The sequence below is a fragment of the Ochotona princeps genome, chromosome 7 (genome assembly GCF_030435755.1).
Source record: "Ochotona princeps isolate mOchPri1 chromosome 7, mOchPri1.hap1, whole genome shotgun sequence".
Lineage (NCBI taxonomy): Eukaryota > Metazoa > Chordata > Mammalia > Lagomorpha > Ochotonidae > Ochotona > Ochotona princeps.
In genome coordinates this window covers 42,289,846-42,315,136 of record NC_080838.1, presented here as the reverse complement: position 1 = coordinate 42,315,136, position 25,291 = coordinate 42,289,846, and the positions used below count along the sequence as shown (strand labels likewise).

The 25,291-nt window shown below is 36.3% G+C and overlaps 1 protein-coding gene across 1 annotated transcript in view; it reads right to left on the bottom strand.

Annotated features, from left to right (window-relative positions):
- Positions 1-9,064: 9,064 nt before the first annotated feature.
- DKK2 (dickkopf WNT signaling pathway inhibitor 2) overlaps positions 9,065-25,291 on the bottom strand; it is a 94,000-nt gene continuing 77,773 nt past the window's right edge. The window contains exons 2-4 of the mRNA XM_004594272.2: positions 13,042-13,192; positions 11,803-11,958; positions 9,065-10,143 (exon numbers count right to left, since the gene is read on the bottom strand). Coding sequence (XP_004594329.1) covers positions 9,893-10,143; positions 11,803-11,958; positions 13,042-13,192 — 558 coding nt within the window. The 3' untranslated portion in view covers positions 9,065-9,892. The remainder of the gene's footprint in view (positions 10,144-11,802; positions 11,959-13,041; positions 13,193-25,291) is intronic.

Here is a 25,291-nt window from a genome sequence, read left to right as displayed (position 1 = left end):
AAAAGATGTACTACCACTACAAAAGCCTAGAGAAGAGTTAGAAAAATGTTTCCCATCTGGGACCAGTGCTCTGGTTCAATAGGCTAATACTGGTGCTGCCATCCCATATGGGTGCCAGTTCACGTCCTTGCTGTTTCACTTCCAACCCAGTCCCCTATTTATGGCCTGGAAAATCAGCAGAGAATGGCCCAAAGCCTTGGGGCCCTGCACCCATGCAAAAAACCCAGAAGCTTCTGGCTGCCAGCTCCTGGATCTGGATTAACTAAGTTCCAGCCACTGTGGCCATTCGGTGAATAAACTAGCAGATGGAAAATGTCTCTCTCTCTCTCTCTTTCTTCTTCCTTCTGTAAGTCTGCCTTTGAAATAAAAATAAATAACTCTTAAGAGAAAAGGATTCCTTGTGTCTTGTGACACAGAAATACATCCACTGTTCATCCTTCCTTGCCAGGTAAGTTCTCAGAGAAGGGATCAATGAGCTCCCTGTTCACGTAATCAGTTTCTCCTTTTGGTAAAACCAAGTCAAGAGCTAAAGATTCAAGGAGCTGTGACATTGAAGAAATTGATGTTGAAAACTCTTGAAGTCAGGACAAAGGGAGACCAACCAACTCAATCAGGTGCCATGTTTCTACAAACATAAAATGTCCAAAGATAAATGTGTGCAATAATTAGCTATGATCGTTCCAGTGTGAGCCATTTTTACAAAAAATAATCATAAACTAAGTTGTGAGAGTCAAAGAGAGAAGTTGCTTATTGCTAATAAATTGAGACCCTAAAGGGTTTTTTTCCTACCTGACTCTGACTTCTCAGGTTGATGTTTTTCTCAAGAAAATTAATTCTTGGGTCTGGCACTGTAGTCTAGCGGCTAGAATTCTTTTCTTGCAAGTGCCAGTATCTCATATGGTCACAAACTCATGTCCTGATGGCCCCACTTCCCATCCAGCTCCCTGCCTGTGGCCTAGGTAATCAGCTGAGAATGGTCCAAGGCCTTGGGACCCTGCACCCAGAGGCTCCTGGCTCCTGGTTTTGGATTGGCTCAGTTTTGGCTGTCACAACCCCTTAGTGAGTAGATCAGTCTACAGAAGATCTTTCTGTCTCTCCTTCTGTCTGTAAGTCTGACTTTCCAATAAAAATAAATAAAATATTTAAAAACTAAATTATTTTCAGGGGAGCATTTTGTAATCTGGTTAAAATTGCTCATCAAAATCCGTTGTTTTAAAGAAAATAAAGCTGAACTGATCTAGCAGTCTTACTTGCCTCTTGAGTCAAATATAATGAATGAATGATGCAAGTGAAGTACTGCTTCAATGTGTAGAAAGTAATGTCCATTCTGCTAGAAGTGGATCAATTGTTTTAGGTTATGCTAGACAGAGAAACAAGGCATAGAATAATATTGCTAAAGAACATATAGGTGAACTTGGCCCACAAATAAATCACAGGTGTGAACTCAAATCATACTAGTTATAGTTCAGGCAAATCTCCAGTTCCTTTGCTCTCTATCCCAGTGAACTTGGCAAATTATTTTGTTCAGTATGTCTTTCAGTCTCCTGGACAGGATGATTGGACATTTTAAAAAGTATGTGCAGTTGAGACCAGTGCTATGGCTCAACAGACTGATACTCTGTCAGCACAGGCATCACATGCAAGTGCCAGTATCAGTCTCAGCTCCTCCTATTCTAACCCAGTTCCTTACTAGCTTTCTGAGAAACAAGCAGGGGATAGCTTATGTCCTTGAACCATCCACCCATGTGGCGGACCTGAAAGAAACTCCAGGCGCCTGGTTTTGGATTAAGTCAACTCTGGCCATTATTGCTATTTGAGGAGTGAACCAGACTCACTCACTCTCTCTCTCTCTCTCTCTCTCTCTCTCTCTCTCTCTCTCTCTCCTCCCCCCTATATTTTTTCAAATATAAATAAATAAATAAATATATGTAGCCAAAGAATGGAGTTTTAACATTTTGCTTATTAAGTATTTATTAAGTCTATGTAGTATCTAAACAGAGATAATGTTTGGATAAGGAATGTAGAGCAGAGCATACATTCAGTGGAATCTCAAACTGGCTGTTCAACAAATGACAGTGTTTTAAGGAAATCATCTTTCTCTGTGTAAAATATTCTCGTAGCAGAATGTGAGGTGGATAATAGGGAGACTCAGTAGCTGTTTAGTGTGTTAGCCATGCTGAAGCTAACTCAGAACAATTTGTCTTATCAGTTCCAAATGTTGATATGTATTGTTTGTGTGCAATTTTTACTTTTTAACTACTTTTCAATCATCTACACATCAAATGAAATAGCATTCACACATCCCACAACCTGCATACCTGCTCGCAAGCCATTGTTAAGGTTAACTGAAATATTGATTGACGATTGAGCTTGTCCCCTGAGAGAAACCAACAAAAAAGATTATCTTTTAGGGGAGAGAGTCATACATTGATTGAAAGCCTATCGTAGTAACTGCTGTGCTTTCGGTGAAAGTTCAGAAGCTGCTTAAGGAAGTAATCAGCAAATTTCACACTGTTGATGTAGGTACCAGAGCTAACCTTTAGCTGCAACTCTGAGGAAGTCTGTAACAGCAGGCAAGACACAAAATCCTCCTGAACCACAAAGTGCTAGTTGTGTTTATGGAGACAGAATAAGTTAATGGCTGGCTGGGAAAGCTCTGATCTTGGCAGTAATGGTCACAAATCCTGACTGCACCTTTCTTAGCTATCACAAATGACATTTAATGATGTTTAAGAAGCCACAAAGGTAGCACCTGGTCCATAACAAATGTGCAAAACTAAGGAGACTTGCAATTTTATTGTAAAGCAATAAAGCATAGGAAAACACTAACTAGCGACTGGAGACAAACTAAGTGTGTAAATGCAAGACTATTATATTTGTATTTCATGAGAGAGCTCTTCGAAATAATCTTTATTGCCAATTGACAATGAGATGAGAGTTGGACTGCTACTAAGATGACCAAAAAGAATCAGAGAAGAAGAGTACCTCAACACATTGGTGACCTGATACCCTACATGGTTGGGTTAGCTCTGAAGTCACCATCCCTGACTTTCAGTTGTCACCCAATTAATCTTAAATCTTTGCCTTATTTCTAAGTTACCAAAACATATTTTCTAAAAAGAACGTTCATGTATCCTTTGCCTGCTGAATATTATCTTAAAAGTTCTCTGTCTGCTTGCCCCTCTTTTTCCAGTGGTTAATCTTTCCACCTATCCCTGATTTAACACTATGTGTGTTTTCCTAGAATCTTACCCCCCATGAAATAAATGATATTTTGAACAGAATCATATTTGTTAAATAAATCTTAAATGCTTTCAAGTTGTGTTTACTTGATTGGTTTTAAGGAAAGACTTGCACATTTCTCCATGGCTAACATTGATTTACAAACTGTAGCCTATCGCTTAACAGGGAAGTCTCTCACCCTAGGGAATCCAAGGGCCCTTGAAATAGCAGCATGGAACTTTGCTATTCATCCTCAGGAATCATGTAAGGCAGCATCACTTAATTTGAATACTGAAAAGATATAAGACATGTGTTAAACATATTGAATGTCACTGTGAGACCCCTGTAGATAATGCTTGGTTTTACTGTAACGTAAATGAGCTTAAAGAATAGCACACAAGTGAGTAAAAAAATCAATGACTACTGAATCAGACACGTGCACAGCTGGAAGGGATGATTGATGAGCCTTGAAAAGAAATGGAAGATGAAACCATCTCAAGTTTAAGATTTGTCAGAAAAGTTTAAGTAAGAGATTATTTTACACGTGCTAACTGATCTGATGTTCTCCATCTGTTACTAGGCTCTGGAGGCTGACTGGTCATTAAACACAGAATGATGACTGGTGTAGCAGGTGCAGTGAAGTGGGAAGGTGTATGGAGCAAATAAAACAAGTCCATGGCATCTAAAAAAGATGTCGACCCACAGGATATTTTAAAAGGTTGTATGCTGTGGTATTCATGACGTATGTGTGTGAAGTATGATGGCAAGTGTATTTCTCAAGAAAGTACTGCAATTACTTGCACATCGTTATTTCTTTAGAATCCCCAGGTCCTACATAATATAATTCTTAACACTCAAAGAGAGAGCTATGACCAGCTTTGGCAAATTGTTCTTTAATGCAATTCATTGGCCTAAAGTCAATGGGAGTGTTGCTTGAGCTACACGCTTTGCTAAAGCAATTTTTTGAAACCAACTGCTGTGAATATGTTATTCCATTCCCGTAAGTTTTCTTTGACACTGTTTGACATCTGTATCAAATTGAAACATCCTTTTATTATTACCTTTTGGGATTGCCAACATTCCACAAGCTACCTCTCCCTCTTGCATTCTTGATGGAAATTCTCAGTTTTTGTGCTTTTGTTCTTCTTTATTCTCTTTTCTTCTTCCCACCCTTAGTCCTTCCATTTGGATGTAATTATTTCTGTGTATACATCTAACAAGGTCTCTCTTGCACAGAATTATTTCACTGCAAGATCTCAAGATGGCAGGCTACAAGAGTTACAAAGGGCAGGTTCCAGAAGAATTGGCAGTGTTATTCTGAGGTCAATTAATATTTTATATGCTAAGTACATTTTACAGGAGAAATATATGCTTAAACTTTTCTTATCAAAGACGTCTCTTCCTGTGTTCCTGGTCATCATGGCAGAACTAAAGACTCCCATCTTTCTCTGACAACACCTACTCAATAGGAGTTCAGTTGCTTGTATCCTCAAAGCACATTATTCCAATGGCTTAGGTTTTTTTTGCCTTGCTCACTAATCCAGACTTTCAGTGTGTTCTGACTGGATGCTCAAAGCCTATTCACACAACACAAGTCAGCTCGTACTCTTGTTGAAAAACTTCTATCAGGTTCATTTCAGATGTGTGTGTGTGTGTGTGTGTGTGTGTGTGTTATCTCAGTCATACAGGTAGACAGATGTCACATGTGTAACAAAAGCTAATGAGTAATATATGACAAAGTTACAATACACGAAGCAGCATTTCCTAAAAGCCCACTTTCTAAAAGGACATAGAATCCACATGTGGATTCTCATCTAAACCTGTCATATTTAATTCTTTATTGGATGTTTCACCTATATAAATTTCAGGTGAGAGGTCCTGTGTTCCACAAACATGGTTCAGATTGGCTGGAAATTTTAGCAAAGAAAAACAAAATATTTTGCCTCATCTATTTTCAATATATACACCTTTCTCAGGGCTTTGAACACTTCAATCCTGCATGTGTTAACAGAATTTGCCAAAGAACTAGAAATTAGTTTATTTTCTAAATGTGTTAGCCCCTTGGCTTACCCTTGTGTGTCCTAAAAACTTACTGGACTTTCTTAAAGGTAAAATCAATCAGAGATTGTTGTTGAACTAACAAATCTCTTATAGATCTTATTATCCTCATATTCAGTGTAGTGTGGAACTGTGAAGGCCATGGCTGAGGAAGCAATTCAGCTCTCTCAGACATCACAACGTCCTTTGGCTAACACAGAGCAGAATATGGAAACAAAGAGAAAACTTTAAATCATCAGCATGGAGATTTTTTTTAATTTTTAATTTTATTATTTTTTACATTTTATGATATATTTGCATAGGGTCTGGAATTTCCCTACCCCCTCCCCAAATTCCCAATCCCCTGGCTGTTTTTCTCCATATTGTTATAATGGTATATTCCTTCATAAGCCATCATATGTCTATCAGTCTGTTATTTAAGTGTGTCTTGACATTGATGGCACAGGATGGATAGTTTAAACATTAATTTCTTTGGACTAATACTAGAAAGAAAGATAGCCAGACCTGCAGCAATAGCCTAGTGGCTAAGTCCTTGCCGTTAATGCTGGTGATCCTGAATGGGCTCTGTTTCATGCCCCATCTGCCCTGATTCCCATCCAGATACCTATTTGTCTCCTGGGAAAGCAGTACAGGACGACCCAAGGCCTTGGGAACCTGCACCTGCATGGGAGGGTTGGCTCCTGGCTTTGGATTGTCTCAGCTCTGGCCATTGTGGCCTCTTGGGGATTGAACTAGAAGATGGAAGATCCTTCTCTGTCTCTCCTTATCTCTGTAAATCTGCCTTTCCAATAAAAATATTTTTTTAAAAAAAAGGAAAGATAAATTTCAGAATAACTCTTTTGACTTCAATTTACTGGAGTGTTAACATCCAAAATGATTAAATTTTATATCTTAGTTTCTCCCTAGAGAATTTCCAATGGAAGATTTATGCTCCAACATGGGGCTTCTATCTCTATTGAGTTTTTTACTGAAATTTATTAATACTTTTTATCAGAAACTCAAAATATCATTTAATTTCATGGGAGATTGTCTGATAAATTGTGTTACATAGTATGTTGGATATAATTATGTAAATGAGTTAATACATAAAACTTTAACATTTATATGTTAAATAACCCTCTTCTATAACCCTTATTGTAAGTTGAATCTGGAATGGAACCATGAATTTCATTTCATTCTATCCTTCACTCACATGTCACATATGGGATGAATTTTCCAGTTTTATAGAAGTGTTAAAAAGATCCCGAGCACAATATGCGTAGTTCTGACCTTCCCATATCCCTTCTTTCGTGCTGCCTGTCAGAATAGTGAATGACATTCTTTCTGCCCATTATGGTTTAAGTTCTACATGGCATTCCACAAGGTAAAACTGGTGTAATCTAGGGCTGCCTATGATTAAGGTTGAGATTTGTCTATTCCTGGTGTTTAGTGCTGAGATATTTTATGGGTCACAGACATATGCTGTATTCCCCCATATTACTTGTATCAACCACAGGGTAATGTGTCATATGATATTATTTTTTGAAACTTTTTTCTAAATTGACCTGAATATGAATGAAGAAAAAAGTGTCACTGAGTATGTTCCCAGAAATCCTATTTTTATTTCTTAGCTTTTTAAAAAGGGAAGTCAAAACAATTTATCACATCTCAAAGCATGTCATTGAACATTATGGAAAGGAAAGACATCACCAATATGACTGTTACAGTCTAAAACTACACTAAGCTAGAACATATAAATTTCATTATCTATTTCATCTGGATAACTACTTAATAGTACCTCAAATAAAAGTTTCTTTGAAGTTTACCTCTAGCAATGAGTCTGTTTTAGCTTCATTAAATTGCCAAAGCTACACTTAACTATATTTCACTATGTCACACAATGTATTTCTTCTACATTTCCAGGTGATTAGGATTTTCTTTTATTCTATCTTCCCAGAATTCATAGCTGATGAATTTTGTTTGTCACATGCTCATGATATCCTTGGTTTCAAGAACAAAAGAAAAGTTTCACATCCTGTTTAATAAATTTGAGTTATTCAGGGCCAGGTAATTTAGTCTATCTCCATGTACAAATAAAATTGACATGTTACTTCTTTGATTCATATGAAAAATAACCAATACTTTGAATATGCTGTATTTCCATTTTGGAAACTTTTAGGCTAAATAGAAAGCTGTAGGGATTCATACTTGTATAAAGTCAAACTATGTGACTTCAAGCGTATTGAAGAAGTTTGTTGAGGTCAGAGATATCCAAAATGGTGAAGGGTAGAAGTCAAAGGTTAGAATGTTTTGGTTAAAAGAAGAAAGAAGTTGATTTTCTAACAATTTGTGCTGTCTTGTCATGAAGAAACAGTCGTTAATAACAGTAAACTGTCATAGATCGTGTCATGGTGATGTCATCAGAATGATTCCCGACTCACGCAGTGAAATAAGAGGAGGGAGGACAGAACTCTGAGAGCTGAGGGTTTTATGAATATTCTTCCCTTAAGCAAAACACAAAGAAATCTGAATTTAAATTTTTTGGAAGAGAAAAATTTAATATATTTTATCTTATTATACATTTCCCCTAAATTACAAAGTCAATAGCTGCAAATATATTCTGCTACAAAGCTTTCTGTAAGAAATATCTCTATAAGAAAATACATCTCATTAACATTTCCTGTAAATAAATTACTTCAAATAATACTTTTTGTAAGGGTGATTACAGGGGAAAAATGCAAACAACAGATTGTAAATATAATTGCCTTATAGGAACTTTGTTACTGAAATCTTCTCTTTTCATATCACCAACCTCATAGCCATTGTTTTTACAAACTTTGGCTCTTCGATAAATTAGTTCATAACTTCTGTGCTTTTCAGACTTTTGTGGAAGACATAGCTTAATCAATCTAGCAAATATGAGAAGCTGAAAGTCCTGATAGATACAATTGTTAAGATTCAATTTCTACTGGATGAACTTGAATTTGATTTCTACTGGATGAACTTGAATTTGAGACTGCAGTGTATTCTAAGTAAAAGACAATTCATCAATCATTAATGTTCTATAAAAGTTCAAAGTAACAATTATAGGATAACCTTTTTTAATGATTTAGACATAATACTTAGAATTAAGTAAAAATAACAAAACATATCACAGTGTTTTCTAAGAATTTAGATACTGTGGCTTGTGAAGATTCACAATATGTAGGTTTGATGCTACTCCAGCCAGTTATATGTTTTTAGTCTCAAAAGAAAATGCATCATTGGCAATAAAATAGCTGTTGTATAAACAGACTTGTACAGAGAAATCAAGGTTGCCTTGGCCAGTCTGAACTGGGTAATGGAACTCCAGTAATCTATTTACCTTGGGAGTCCATTTTGTGAGACCTACTAATATGAAGAGTATTTTAGAAACTCAAAAATATCAAACAAAAACTTAAAGAATAGTAAGGGCAAGTGAACTCATGCTGTACCCATCTGCAGAAAGAGTATTATACTAGCAAGTCCCATGGAGACTTTCCATTTAGGTTGTGCATTCTCTGGTTTCAATGATGAAATGTCACATTGTGCTTTAAACATGTAATTCACGTGTTCCCAAATCCTGGACAACTGGCATTTTCCATATTTCCTTGCATCTTTTAACCTCAGAACACATACCAGCCTACTGCCAATGGTTGGCTTCACCCTGCTCTACTGCTGAGTATGTAAAGAGTAAACGTATGACACTAATATTTAGATATGTCAGAAAGAATTTTTTTAATTTGCACTCTCATTATCTTTGCTTTCCACATAGTTTAGACATCTTTACTTTTTTTATGATCTGTGAAATGTCTGATCTGTGTTTATATTGTATAATCTGGAAAACAAAATCTATTCAGGATAGGGATCATATAGAATTGAAAGACATACAATATTTATTTCCTTCAAAATCTAGGACACTGTCTTATGCCAGTTTCTATTAATTTCAAGTGAAATTAAATTTCTGAAAACTGTAAATAAGCAAGCTGAGGAAAAACACTCTTGTTTTTTGCTTAAGGAGTTTGACGAAAGACCTGCCTTTATTTTGAAGGCATTTGGAAAATATTGGCTGCTTCTTTCCTTCTCTGTGAGAGCCTTTAATTGAGTTGGTAAATGTAATTCCCCCAACTTAAGAGGCGATTCTGTGTTGCAAATTAACTACTTTCAGTGTTTTTTAAATTCCTGTTTAACAACTGTTTTCATGTTTTACAGGTATACTTTATTCAACTACAACTTCGAGTAAAATATGACTTTTAGTTTATTCATGTAATTAATCACCAATTTGAAGGAAATCTCTCCCCCAACACAACCTAAACTCTTGGAAACTCGCATGGTATTCGTCGATAATTTCCACTGTGTGCTTTTGTTTAATAATAGCATTTTCACAAATGTGTACATTATTTACACAAACAAGTTGCATAATGGAAACACAGAGCTGTGTTGCCTTGTCCACCCATTCCAATTCCTTCAATTCTGTTTCTTCCTTTCTGTGATTTTTTTTTACATTCTTCACTTTAGCCTTTCTCCTGCATTCCACACCTTCTTTTCCACTATGCTCTAATGCATTAAATACACAAATTCACAGTCTGCTAGTGACACTTTTCTTCAGAGGCAATTAGATTTTCTGACACACATGGAGTCTGGCTTTGGAGGAATAGGTGGCATCTTTCCATACTTTACAAGACAGGCCTTTCGCACAGTCACACCGCTGGAAAATTTCCAGGCCATGAGAGCCTTTTTTGCGCTGTTTGGTACAAACTTCCCCCTGATGGAGCACTGGCTTGCAGATTTTGGTCCAGAAGTGACGAGCACAGCAAAACCCTTCCATGCAGTCTGACGATCTTAGGCAGGGGTCTCCTTCATGCCCTAAAGAGAGGAGGATCAAAAGATAAGACATTATCCTAACACCTCAGAAGAAGGTCTTCTTTGAAGTCAGGAGTAGAAAGAATATTTTCACTTAGACTATCCTTGCGGACACTGGAGAAGTTTTGGATTCATACCAATTGGCTTTTTCTGTAATTCCCCCAAATCCATCAATGTCTGTTTCTGTTACTTGTCTTGTACATTTCAAATGCAATTAAGGCATGGACAGCCAGGATAATACACCTCCCTCTCTTTATTTTGTCATAGTCCACTATTAGATACTTCAGTGATAATTACTTTTCCCCCCTTTCTTTCCACTAGGTCAGTGGATAAAAAGATTTAAATAGCTTTTAAATAATTTAATATATTATTGAAAGATAAAAATAAACTCCTAGTTCTGAAGTTGAAACTTTCAAGGACTGCTAGGACTATGCAGTATTTAGCATCTAGCTAGGAGAAAAATACTACAATTATTTGAAGCAGAATATGTTTCATAAAGAGAATTAGACTCACAGGTGGTAACAGAGCTGGAAAATCCTTTAGGACAGTAGCAGTCATAGAAGACCACTACTAAACTTAAACTGAAGACTCCAAAGACTCAGATAGTACCCAAATCTGGGGACTGGAATCACTGGCCATGATTAAAATCCTGACAGGCCTACCAGAGAGTGGTTAAAGCCACCAGGGGACACAGCCTTGCCAGGACCCTACTTCAGGCAACTGAAATGGGAAAATGTATTGCCAAAACCCAGACCTGACCAGGAACCCAGAAAAACCATATTGTGTCAGTTATCTGTTGATATAAAGGATATTCCTGTAACAACAAATGCACATGAATTTGACAGAAGGAAAATGGAAAGAACTATGGCTAAAAAAAAGAAGAAGAATTTTAGAACTTTAGGAAGGGTAGAATAAGGATAAGAGAAATGATTTCTCAGCCCTTTAGTACAATCTGTATAACCATTATTATTACAGGACAGACTAACAGGTCAAATAATTCATGGGGCACTAGTGCTACAAAACAGGAAAGTATGAGAGCAAGTGTCAGAAAAAAGTAACCAGGTTTCTTATTGATGGACCTCTGAAAGTCTTCAGCCCACAAATATTTTATTACAAATTTTTTAAAATTGTAAGATACATTTTACAAAACCTTTTAAACGCAGGATACATTTAGTCCTATAATGGTTAGATTTCTGCACTATTATGATGCAAGGAATGGGATCGAATAACTTTGCATGATCCCATGGGAAACCAATTATTTTGAAAGATTGGCTTTTGATCAATTAATCATCTAATTATTTAGTGAAACAAAATTTTCAAAGTTGAAAATATGAGAAAATAATTCACAAATCTAATGAGTTAATCTTATGGCTATATTTCCCTTTTTGAAAAAAAATGCATTATTATTTGATACAGAGGTGACAATAAGGTTTATATAATCTTTCTTCCAAATTCCTTGTAAAAGGAAGGCCCTGTTTAGAAAATGGCATGATTAATCTAAGTGCTGCAACTCTTGCATTACTCCTTAGGGAATCTATATCATCCTCAGAAGTAAGACATTCTTTTAAAATGTTCTCAATATACTTTCTTTGTACAGTCAACAGAATTCCCACTATTTCTTTTTGCTTCTAATAAAATAAAAAATAATAAACAGCATCTTACCTTTTATGTGTGACATCTTGGTGTGTGGTCTTCCTAGATTCTGCCATCCTAAGTCATGGTTGGAATAATGCCCATGGTTTCGATCTCTGTGCCGAGAGCCATCCAGAGCTGGGATGTGAGGAGTTAAGATGCTTTCGGTGACTGGGATACAGATGCCTGAAAATGGGCATACAAACAGAGGAACACAATTCTAAATGCTTCTGGTGTGTGGTATGAAGCCATTCACCTCCTGATCTGAATAACCATCTATCTTTCATCTTTCATATGTCTATTGATATAGTGTATGGCACACTTGACTCTGGAGTCAGGATTGGTTGATGAATATCTTGTTTTTCTCCACACCCAATAACCTTGGGTCAAAACAGAAATAAAAACAGAATTTCACTGACTTATTCTTAGTATATAAGTATAAAATTAATGTTCTCCATCAGTATTTTTAAACAATGAGACAAGGCATTCATGCCCACGATTCAGATTCTTTTGTTACTTAACAAAACAATCCTATGTTGCCCTGTAAGCTTCTCTAGGGAATCCCAGTCATGTAATGCAATGTAATTAATGAATAAATGAATATTAAAGAAAAAAAAAAAGATAGTCAGAGTAGTTCTATGCCCAGAGATCAGGAATTGGTATTGGGTATGAAACTGATTTTGCTCCTATTTCTGATTAATCATGTTTCTAATTAGTTTCTGTAATTACTCAATTTTTTTACCACATGTTGTCTGTAATTCTTCATTTCATAATTACACAAAATTGTCTGCCTCTCTTTCATTAATATCAGGTAAAGTCAGGTTCAGGTATAGATAGAATGTCTTGCCCCCATTTGGAAGAAACAGTCACTGATTCACCATCTGAGACTGGCACAGGGTGTCTCTGATGAGAGGACCAAGATATGATATGGGAAGACAGAAACATTCTTGCAATGCTAAATCATGGTATATTCCTTTCTTTGGTTCCTTTGCATTGTAAGTATTCCCTTGTATGTTTAGCAGAATGGAAACCTCTGAAAACATGAACCATTCCATATGAGTCACGAATTATGGTTATGGTTAGGTCTCTGAAAAACTAAGATTGGAAGGTAATTCAGGTAATAATTACACTACCTAAACCATAATTTAATCCCTCCCAATCCTAAAAGATCCCTTTAATTTCAGGAATATGAGCACAAAGTGAGCCTGACTTGCAAATCTTCCTCGTTACATAAAGAGAAGCCCACCATCACTGAGTGAGAATTCTTACCATTGTTGCAACGAGTACCAGGGCAGCACATGCCATCTCGGTGACAGCGCTTCTTTTTCCTGCGACACACCATGCAGGCCGAGGATCCTTGGTGAGGACTGTGGCAGTACCTCCCAACTTCACACTCCTTGTCACTACTGCAAGGGTAGGCCTGTCAGCAACCAGAGCAACACAAGAGGCAAAACGTTATGTCCCACTGTTTTTTTGTTTTTTATTATTATTACTAATATTATTATCATCATCATTTTATGACACAGTTCCTTAGGCTCCTGGTAATTCCCTTATCCCATCCCCAATCCCCGCCACCAACTCTAGTTCCTCTATATCATTACTAAAGTATAGTTCTTCATACACAGTCATATGTCCATCATTGTGGGCATGGACAATGGCAGAGAGTCCAACATCCTATTGTCAAGATATAGTGAACAGTTTCATTGGGAGTCCATCTTTGTCTGGAAGTAGAAATGCATACTACATTGTATCCTCACATCTGAATATGTGAGGTCCATTTCATAGCTATTGTACATCCCCTCAAATGAAAAGTCATAATACAAAACCAATAATAGAAAAAAATAGAAATTTATAATGCCATGAAGTTAAATAACATGTTACTAGATATGACAGTCTCCATTACACAGCTACTATACATCCCCTTGAATGAAGAGCCACAAAACAAAATCCGCATCAGGAAGAAAAAAGAAATTAACAACACCATGAAGTTAAATAACACACTACTGAATGACTAACTTGTAGCTGAAGAAATGAAAATCAAGAACCTTCTTGAATAAAATGATGCTAATGTATGATCTATGAGTCATTGAAGAATTTAATCAGAAGAAACTGCTTTGAAGAGATGAAACTAACAGAAAACATCAAAACCCATGTGATATGGTTTCTGCCAGATTCTAAAAGAAAAAAATTGTCAGTCTAGGATAGCATATCTAGCAAAGCTTTCTTTTGTCTATTAAAATGAAATAAAATGCTTCCACAGTAAAGAAAAGTTACAAGAATTTGCCTCTTCCAAACCTGCCCTACCAATGATACTTCAAGATGTTCTCTTGACAGAGAAGAGGAACAGCAGCAAACAAAACCAAAGGCAAATGTGAAAAACATCCCAATAAAATGACAACAGAAGATTAACCAATGAACAATGCATTCCTAAAATGACAGGACCAAAGTATCACCCGTACATATTAACCCCGAATGTAAATGGCTTAAGCTCGATCAAACATCACAGATTAGTAGACTGGATTAAAAAACAAAACCCATGTAACATCCTGCTATGTAAGGTGGCTATCCCAAATCCTAAATCTGTCCCTTATGAAAGGAAAGAAACCATGGTAACATTGTTCTCAACCGAGATCCTGCATGGTGACACTTACTTAATTTAGGACATTGTAAGAACTGGTTTTTGATAGTAGCACAGATTAACATGATAGTGTATCTTCATTGACACAACTTTGGAGTTAGAATTTAGGCATTTTCTTGATAGTTGACCCTGAAGAATGACTTCAAGGACTATGAAACAGTAGTAATTGTTGGATTACCACTAATGAAAAGTGCAGCGAAGTAACTTACTCTAGGTTCCATCTATTAAAGAAGAGTGAAAAGATAGTTAAATGAAACAACAAAGGACCTTGCTAGAAGTCAATCACATCCCTTACCCAATTATGGAATTGAGGAGTGACTTCTTACCATTACTGCCTGTGGAAAAGCAAGGGGGAGAACATTTTCAGAACAGTTGGAGACAGTCAACTCTTTGGCACAGAGATATCAAGCAGTATCCTCATTCCAGACTTGGTGATGAGCAGTGGCAGGGTTCTGAATGCCACACCCCTGTGTTCTCAGGAAGCCAGAACACAGCCCCCTTCTAGCTGAATGATAGTGCGTATTCCCCACCTCTACATATTCTCACTATGCACTCTGCATTTTGGAAGTCTTCAGGAACTTCTCAGGCACTGAGAACTGAGAAACAAAAATGTCTGATCATACATCAATCCTACTCATATGTTATGGTATAGAAACTTACATGTAAAGCTTTAAACATTTTGCCACAGAAGTTGATTTGCCCTGATATTCGGAGTCATCAAATGACTCCATTTTAATGGAAACATATAAATCATTAAAACAGGCTGCCTACTTGCTTCTTAGTAAGCAGCAATGATGTAATCATAACACTGTGATAAATGTTTGGATTTTTGCATAGTGTTATTTGAGTCTTTTTCGTATAGGATTGGATTTAATGGTCCAGTTCTGTGCACATTTCTTATTCCTTTTTTCCGTTCTTCTCCTGCCCATCTCACCAAAATGTGTGTCCACATCTAGTCCCTATGTTGTATTTCCCACTTGGATCTGACTATTTTCAATTAGAAAAAAGGAACAATTCTCAAGTTCATGTTGGACAAGACTAAAATTTCTTCTTTACCCTTAAAGGAACTGTATAGAAAATCACCTATATCCAAGTTTAAAAACATGATTTTGAAAGATTACACAGTGGCAATGTTTGACACATACATTATAATTAGAGCCAGGTGAAGCTATAAAATGAATTTGCCATGATTTTCCCAACCTAATTCTGTCATGTGTTTTTAAAAAAGTATAATTGAGGTTGAAGTATGCCATTTTTCAAGAATCCAAGACCGATGAAAACAAATGTCACTTCCCGCCTTACCACACTCTTTCCCCCGAGCACTTTACCCAATTTATATTTAAAACTATTAATTTTAATTGAAATACGATTCACATGTTTCTGATTTATTTACATTTATTTCATCAAATTGTTTTGCAAGAAACATTTGATGTCTTACAAGTTTCTTTCCTTCCTCAAAAAAACAGGACATTTTCTTCCAACGGAAATAAACATGCAGTACCTAAAACATCACGTGCTATTTACAGCACAAACAATGAATCATCAAGGGATTCTGAATATAGACTAATAATTAATTCCATCTCTAAAACCCAATCTGAATGGTAAAAATTATGTTTTTCGCTGAAAGAGTATAGGTTCATCATTATTAGTCTCAGTTGATGGTAAATGGAAATTACTGAAGCAGTAAATATTTGATGCAAATTGCATTAGAAAAATTAATACATAGTAATCCTTAACCTGAATGAGATCACAGGTGAATTCTCGTAACTCAATTTTTTGTTGAAAGATTTATTTACTTGGAAGTTAGAATTAGAGAGAGAGAGAGAGAGAGAGAGAGAGAGACAGAGAGAGACAGAGAGATACACACAGAGAGAAATATGACATCTTCTGTCCTCTGGTTCAGATCTTCCAACAGTTGGTTCTCTCACCAGATGGCAGCAGTGACCAGTGCTGAGCCAGGTTAGAGCCAGGTTCCAGGAGTTTGTTTCTGGTTTCAGATATTGCAATGGCCCAAGTGCTGGAGTCAAATTCTGCTGTTCTTCCCAGGCAGCCAGCAGGGAGCTGGATCAGATTTGGAGCACTGCCATCCGTATGGGATGCTGGCATTCCAGCCTGTAGGGGCTTCATTTCCTAGCCCACAAAGCCAATACCAATTTGATTTTTTTTTTAAGAATCACTTCGTTTAAAAGAATAAATAAGATATATAATTCTGTTACTCTGCAATATGTCTTTTAATTAGCTTGAACTAGAAAACACACATCTTTCTACAGAAAGAATGTATGATTTTCTTAAAATATGAAAGGTTTTGGATATTGTAAACTTGTACTTGGAATAGTATCCTAGAACACAAATACCAGAGGAAGTTCTTTGACCATTTGAAAAATAAATTGTAATAACTGACATTCAAGGTTATTTCATATTGCATCTTAAACGCTCATGAAAGTTCAAGCTGTAATAAACAACCTTTGTATATTAATTAAATCAGAAGTGGTAAAAATAAATTGATTGAAAAGACTTTACAGAAAGTAATCAAAATTTGGGGGATAATTTACCCTCTAAAATCAGCATCCCCTAAGAAAGATCTATTCACCCAAAATGGTTCCACCGGCATAAAATTTAGCTGAAAATAAACAAAAAACAACCCCCCCAAAAAAAACCTCACACACAGAACAAGACAAAATATATATTTAACCCAGTAACAGCTACACTTGATCTTAGCCAAAAGGCTGAGAAGCAATAAACCCAGTAACAGGTATTGCTGCATTTCAGCATAATGCGATTTTTCTTATTTAAGTGTTCTAAACAAGGAATTTTGATTTAAATGCAAAGGCTGTGTGACCTGCCATTGGATAATTCCCTACAAAAACCCCATTAAAGTATCTAGTGTTTGTGTCATAGTAAGAGAGGAAAATTATGCTAGTTATAAAAGACCCTAAAAGAGGCATGACTAACAATGAATTGACAACTAGAGGAAATTATACACATTAAGGAAAATGTCATTTGGCAACTTTCACATAGAAAATATTTATTTTGGCTTCCAAGGGCCCTTACCTGTTCCCATTTGATAATGATTTTGTAACAAACAGAAAGTGAGCTTGAGTACTTTAGCCTATGCTGCCATTTATCCAAGTGAATAATATATTTATTTAGAAGTTATTTTTAGGTATGAATAAGAGGATTTGTTTCTTTTTTTTATTTCTTAGAAAACACATTAATGAGCTTGTATGGGTCTTCAGTACTTTGGGTAATAGATGAATAAGGTAGCTAACAACTACTTTTTGCAAAGGCACAGTGGTATTCACTATGGAAGAATAGAAATCGGTGAAAGAAGTTGAGAGAACAAGCTTAATATGCTTGTCCCACAGAAAAATTTTCCACAATTGAATCAGAAAGCTTTGTAGGCATTCAGAAAAACTCAACTTCAGCCAGAATCATTCATTACTCAGTCTCAGTCACACTTAGGAGATGAAATAATATGGGATGTCTAATAATAGCAGATGATTGGTCATAAATTAAAAATGTATGAGAGCTATCCACGATCAGGCCATAAAAACAAAGACATTGTCTAACCCTCTTCCTAGGCTAAAAATAGAATGGTTTCCACAAATAGACATGCTAGTGATTGTTACAACCATGACAAGAACTAAAAAAAGAGTAAACACATTGGACACAGCTTGAAAATAAAGTCTATCAAAAATAAGCATTTCTTTTTCACATTTATCTGTGCTAATTTTGAATCATTGTTTAATCTTGAATCATTCAAGTGGAGAGGTTAAGTTCCTTCTGGAAGTAAAAATGTGTGCTCAGTGGCAGAAAACATGGGGATTTTGAAGCATTTCCTGGATCTCAGTTTCAATGTAAAGTGCCACAGACAAGCGTATTTAATAGTGAGAGTTTAACACACACATATATAAGGTCATTAAGTAATGACCTATTGGATGAATTTAGGGTTTAGAAAAGTCAACTTGATCACATCTTTTTGTAGAAAATTCCAGATACACACAGCTGCTGGGAAGATACAACACTGGCAGAAAATACTGACAATTCTGTGAAACTTTTCTCATTGTCATTTTTCGCAAACAATTCGTGTCCATCTAAAATCAACATAAATGAGAGTTAAAAGTCAAAGCCCACCCTACAAATAAAATTAATTCCACAATTCTAATAATAAGTACAACTAAATGTGGTTACTCCATCTTATTTGAAGTAATTGAGCCTTCTGCTTCCCAATTATTCTCAAGACCACAGGGAGAAAAATGTCTATTAATTCAAGACTTACAATTAAGGTTGAATTTATCCCCCAATTTAAATAAATCTCCATTATTAGGACATGTAGATTCGTCAAGGAAATAATCAGATCCATAAGAACAATGATATGAGAAAAAGTCAGTATCACAGTGACACTGACAATTAGGCAGACTTTGGCCATAATTAAAACTTTCGTTTGACTCCCAAGTTTTCAAAGTAATGATAGTGTTCCTGCTTAATGAGGAAGGGGGAACAGAAGAGGGAAACATCACAAAGTGTTCATGTGGGTTGGCCACCCATCCGGATTCTTGCAAGACTGTCCTAGTTTTGTTGTTGTTGTTTTAATCGGGACAATTCTTTGTCCCCACAAGCACTGTTTGCAACAATCTCGGAAGTTTTCCGGAGCCAGAAAAACGTCATCAGCTGGGCAGGCAGAAGAAAGCCTGCAGGGGATGACCCAGCTGTGAGAATGAAAAACATTCCAGGCCAGTGGACAGTGGGAGGTAGCAGAAAAGAGCTGGAAATGTAAAAGTATCTGGGAGCTCTGAAGCCTCAGCAGAAAGTTGGAAATTCTATTTGGAAGTCAGATTCCATGAAATTATCCAAAGTATTTTGGAGAAGTACTAATTTCCCTGCTTTTGACACTCCTCATGACAGTTCTACACTTTCATGAACATACAAGGTCCACTACTCTGAAGGCAGTAATTTCAAAATCAAACAATAAAATACACCTGTGGGAGGTGCTGGGAACCATAGCTCAGTCAGGATGTGTGCAGCTGTACACTGCCTGCAAAAGGCTGTGCAATCTCATCTTTTCCTTTTTGTACAATGACCCTGGGATTGAGGTGTATTAGATGTACCTTGGAGGATTTATAAACACAAGGCCAGGAAAACTATGCTATATTAAATTTGGGGGGGAAACGCAGACATTTTCTGATGCTCTGTATATGCAACCATGTTTTCATTAAGGTAGTTGGTTGGATACTCATTCAGTGTGAGAAACATATTTATTCAATTATTAAACACCAGCCATGATCCAATTACAATCATCTTGGTGGTGTGTAAATGTGTTACTTGTTATCTCTAAAATGATTTTCAAAAAGAATGTATTCTTCACATATTTGGCATCTGAAAAGTGTTATATCAATGTTATATGATACTGAGCATCCTTATGATAAAGTTCACTATAATTTGGCAAATCTTTATAGAGTAGCTTTTGATTATCTCATCAAAGCATACAGAATCTACAATCAATCAGGACATTTATTCATAGTTTTTTTTAAAGAAATTACATTTCCTGGAGTCATTCATTTAAATTTAAAAAATCTCCAAGTCAGCAGCACTCTTGCAAGTTAGACATCTAGAATTTCCAAATTTGCCAAATGTTACTTTTAATTGGTACCTGCATTGTGTCACAGCACGTTAAACCACAGCCAGCAATGCCATCACTCGACATGGGCACAGGGTTTCCTTCCAGGCTACTTCACTTCTTACCCAGCTGCCTGATAAGCCTCTGGGAAACCAGTACTTGAGTCTCAGGCACCCATATGGGAGATCTGAATGGAATTCCAAACTCCTTGTCTCTCTTCTCTCTCTCTCTCTTTTGCTCTCTGTGTGTGTATCTCCCTTTCAAACATATAAAATAAATCTTAAAAAAAAGAATTAAGAAAAAGAATGAGAATGTTTATAATAACTTTTGTAAGATCAAAATTCCAAATTTTGCTTCAGTTTATCAACTAAAAAGGTTTTTTGTGCATTTAGCTATTGTACTGTAAAAATAATTGGAATGTGTGAGGGTTTTGCCTCCGTTTCCATTGCAAACCATGTCAAGAAAAATAATTGTAAATCCATGCATAAACTTCAGTAATTTCAAGAAAATAAGAAGGTTGAAGATTTCAAAACAGATTTCTTTAAAACAGTTCATGCTTTGTACTTCATGGAGAACATTTGAATACATTTTGTATAGTTAAATAATATTCAAATAAAATGTATATTCAAACAAACTTCTTCATTTAAATACTCAGATAAAATACATACATCTTATGTAGTCAGAAAACTGAGTTTTGATACAAAGTTCAAAGCCAAGACAAAATCTTAACAAATCTGCCTGGATTATGAGTTAGGGATGATGCATTAGTTCTACTAATGTGTTCAGAAATCTCACTTAAATTCTAGAAAATAATAATTCTATGAAACAAAGGCAAGGTCTTCTCTAAGTGTTATTGCTTTACCCTGTTCTCTGCATGTCATTATCAGAAGTGAAATTCCAGGGAATGCCCTGATTTGAATACACCACACCCTCTGCAGGAACATGTACATTATTTATTGATCACAGAACAGATGTTGCCTGAATCTTGAGTATTGTTACTTTTTACCTATTTTTCCACTCATCCAAAGTATACAGGCCAAACACATTTCCTTCATGCTGGGAACAACAACAGCAACGGCATCCCAGCTTTCACAGCAGTGAGTTGGAGTCCTTCATAATCCAAAAGAAACCACGAAGTCCTTTATAAGTTCTGTGATCCCAATCAACATTGAGGAAGCAACAGTACAACTGAAGATCTCATGCAAATGTATGATTTATCAATTAAGTATGAAATTTTCATTGCAATCTTACAAATTTGCCTGACCACATGACTCTTTGGAAAGCTTACTTGGGAGGATAGATTTTGAGTTGTACTAAAATTTGAATTATCCCTCTTAAATTTTTTTTGGTGTGACCCAAAGCTAAGTTATTGAGTCTCAGTTACTTCATTCGTAAAATGGATATAATCACTAATATTGGCAGAGTCTCCCTTTGTTTCTCATGATAAAAACAAACTCCATGAAGATTCTTTACTATAATTTTTACTTTAAAATCTAACAAAATTTTCAAACTTTACACATGTATATGGTACTATGTGTTATTTATGTATACATTGCATAATATCAAAACAAGGAAAACGTTTCATCAGTTTTAAGTATTTAACTTTCTTTGTTTTTACAGTGAAAGTATCCAAAATCCCATCTTCTGGACATTTTTTAATGGAGAAATGTGCAGTCCAAGCCCAATGTCTTCCGTCATTTTATGGAACAATAGGTCCCCAGGATGCCTCACTCATTTCTAGATTATTACTTAATACCAATAAAACAACATTTTACCGTGGTTCCACCTCTGCTTCCATTCCCATTCTACAAATAAAGTTCTGTGAGATCACACATTTATCAGACTCCACAAACGGATCATATCATTTTGTGTTTGTCTTTCTGTGCTTGCATTCTATCATTTATATAGTAACCCCCAAACCAGTGCCATACATTTTATTGCAAGTAACAAGAGTTAATCCTCTTTATTGCTGAGTAATATTCCAATTGAGTGCATATGCAATTTTTAAAAATATTTATTTATTTATTTATTTATTTATTTATTTGAAAGGCAGATGTACAGAGAGGAGGAAACAGAGAGGAAGATCTTCCATCTGATGATTCACTCCCCAAGTGACAGCAATGGCCGGTGCTGAGCCGATCCGAAGCCAGGAGCCAGGAACCTCCTCCAGGTCTCCCACATGGGCGCAGGGTCCCAAGGCTTTGGGCCGTCCTCAACTGCTTTCCCAGGCCACAAGCAGGGAGCTGTATGGAAAGTGGAGCTGCCGGGATTAGAACCGGCGCCCATATGGGATCCTGGCACGTTCAAGGCGAGGACCTTAACCGTTACACTATCTCGCTGGGCCGGCAATTTTTTTAATGTCTTGACTATTGGATGCACGTTTCTAATATTTCTGTTTCTTGAATATTGTGAATAGTGATACAGTAAATGTGAGAGTACAAATGTTGCTTTATACATGGATTTCATTTCCCTGGGATATAATGCTGGCTGTGGGGATTTTCTGAATCATGTGGTAATGTTATTTGTAGTCTTTTGAGGAAATTCCACACTGTTTTCTGCAACAGCTTTATTAATTTACATTTCTATGATGCACAAGTGTTCAATTTTGTCCATAGCTTTACCAACTTTAGTTACATTTTGCCTTTGTTGTTGTTGTTGTTAAGATCCAATGTATAGTGAGGCATTGTCTTCTTGCTGTTGGGATTGGCCATAAGGTTTTCTTAAAAACTACTTAAAAGAGGGCATTGTGGCACAATGAGTTAAGTGGCTGCTTGGGATATCCACGTCCCTTATTTTAGTGCCAGTTATAGTCCCTGCTGCTATGCTTTCTGTCCAGCTTCCTGCTTTTGCAGCTAGGAAAGTCAGTGAATCATGGCCCAAGCTCTTGGGACTACGCCAGCATCTGATGGAGTTCCTGGCTTCTGGCTTTGGCTTGACCGCTTCTGACTGTTTGTATTTGGAGAATGAACCAGCTGACAGAGATTTTTCTCCCTCCCTGTCTGTTTCACTCTGGCGGTCTCTTTTCCTTCTCCCACTTGCTTTGCCTTCTTTCTCTGTCTCTTTCAAATAAATAAGTCTTATTTGTAAAAACTGCTTAATCATTGACTCCTCTCCTATAAATTCCATGTGAGAATGATAGGATCTAGGAATCTGTATTTTTGACAATTTTTGTACAAGTGACCATACGATAGAATGAAAATGATGTTTTAAGCAATTGTCTGAGATTAGTGTAGTGTGTGTTTCTCTGTGTGTCTGTGTTCTATAGGGAATGCCTTATTTATAAAAGATGTAGATTCACTATTCATTATTATCTCCAGATGAACATGATTCTAAGATTGAAATTTGTTCTTTGACAATAGCATGAGTCTAGGACGTGATTGACAACCACCAATATTCCAGGAGAGTTCACCTTCACTTTTTGTCCTTAGCCACTGTGCTCAGGGGATAGACTTCAGAATTTCTAAACTTGTCTGGAAAACTGAAATAACAGACAACAACAACACCCACATTCTTTGTGCAGCAAGCTGAGTGAACTCCAAGCTGCAGCGTACCCATTACAGCTGTGTTTTTCATATTCTCATGTGGCATACACTTGTGTCTTCCTGAAAATGCATAGCTTCTTAGTTTTCTTTGTATCTTATTCTCAGCATTTCTTTACAAAATAAGGACTTCTGCTACCCATACCTTGCATGATAAACAGATGATTGTAGTTTTATTGTTTCAGTCCCCCCTTTTCATTAGAGAGTTATTTTTTATTTACTTAAAACACAGAGTTATAGAAAGAGGCAGGGACACCACACACACACACACACACACACACACACACACATCAGAAAAAGAAAGGGATCTTCCATCCACTGGTTCATTCATTCTGCAGATGGCTAAAATGGATGCTTCTGTGCCAGGCCAAAACCGTGAGCTTTGAACTTCTTCCGGGTTTCCCATGTAGGGAAGGATGGCCCAAGCACAAGCACCAGCTTCCACTGCATTTCCAGGTGAATTAGCAGGAATCTGCAGAGCAAGTGAAACAGGTGAGTCTCCAGATACCACCCCTATAGGATGCCAACCTTGGGTTTGACAGGTGGCAGGTTACCAGCTTCACCACAGAGCTGTCCTCATGTCTCCCCTGTCTAACAACCAATTGCTGTTTAGAATCTTTTAAATTATAGAACAATCTGAGGTTGATAAATATTTCTCCACTCCAAGTTGCCAACATTAAGAGTTTTAAGAATTATGTAATTTGAAATGAGCAATTTTCATTTGATATAGGTAGTGTAACATTTAAGACATTATTTGTGGCATCTAGAGCCCATACATATCAGAATACCTGGGTTTAAGTCTCAGCTTCACTTCGCAGTTCCTTGCTCATGTATGACCTGGGAGTTAGTAGGTGATGACTCAAGTATTTGCATTCATGTTACACATGTGAACGACTAGGATTGAGTTGACTAGGATTGCTCCTGCCCCAGGTGTTATAGCCCTTGGAGAATAAATAAGTGGATTTGAGGTTCTTTCTCCCTCTTTCTTTATTTTTGTCTTTTTCTCACAAATAAATGAAATTATAAGGCAATTCATAGATTTAGACATCAGGATATGAGATTTCTATTGATATTTATGTGTATGTATATATAGATAGGTATACATATAGGCACACAGCTGTAGATACTTATATGTACACATGTATAAATACTCATACACTTGAATGTGTTATCCCACTTATCAAAGGAATATAGAGAATCACACAGAGAAGATTTTATTTTATGTGAAAATTATTCATGTTACATTTATTCCATCATTTTAAACATTTTATTATCATTTGCACTAAATGCATACCTTAGCAAATAATACTACTGTAAATATATAAACAAATAAAATTAATACTACCATAAAAAGCTTAGATGACAAGAAATAACAAAATGAAATTTGCTATTCCTTGCCTATTTCTGTCTTATGATTTCATATTAGAAAAAATTGGGAGGAATTTTGGTTTTGCTGAGTCAGGAATTTTTTGTAAAACATATCAAACACCCAAACTGAAATTTCATGATTAAATGTTTTGTTTCACAAATTTTGGTTTATTAATCAAACCTGATTATCAACACAGACACACGTGCACACACACACACAGTTCTAACCCATTGTGCTAATAATTAATTGGTTGAGCTTATGTTGATTTTTTGGGCTGATTTCTTTTCACATGGAGCATTCAAGCAGCACTTTTTCTAATCTTATGTATCCTTCATTTCCTCTCATTAGTCAGATAT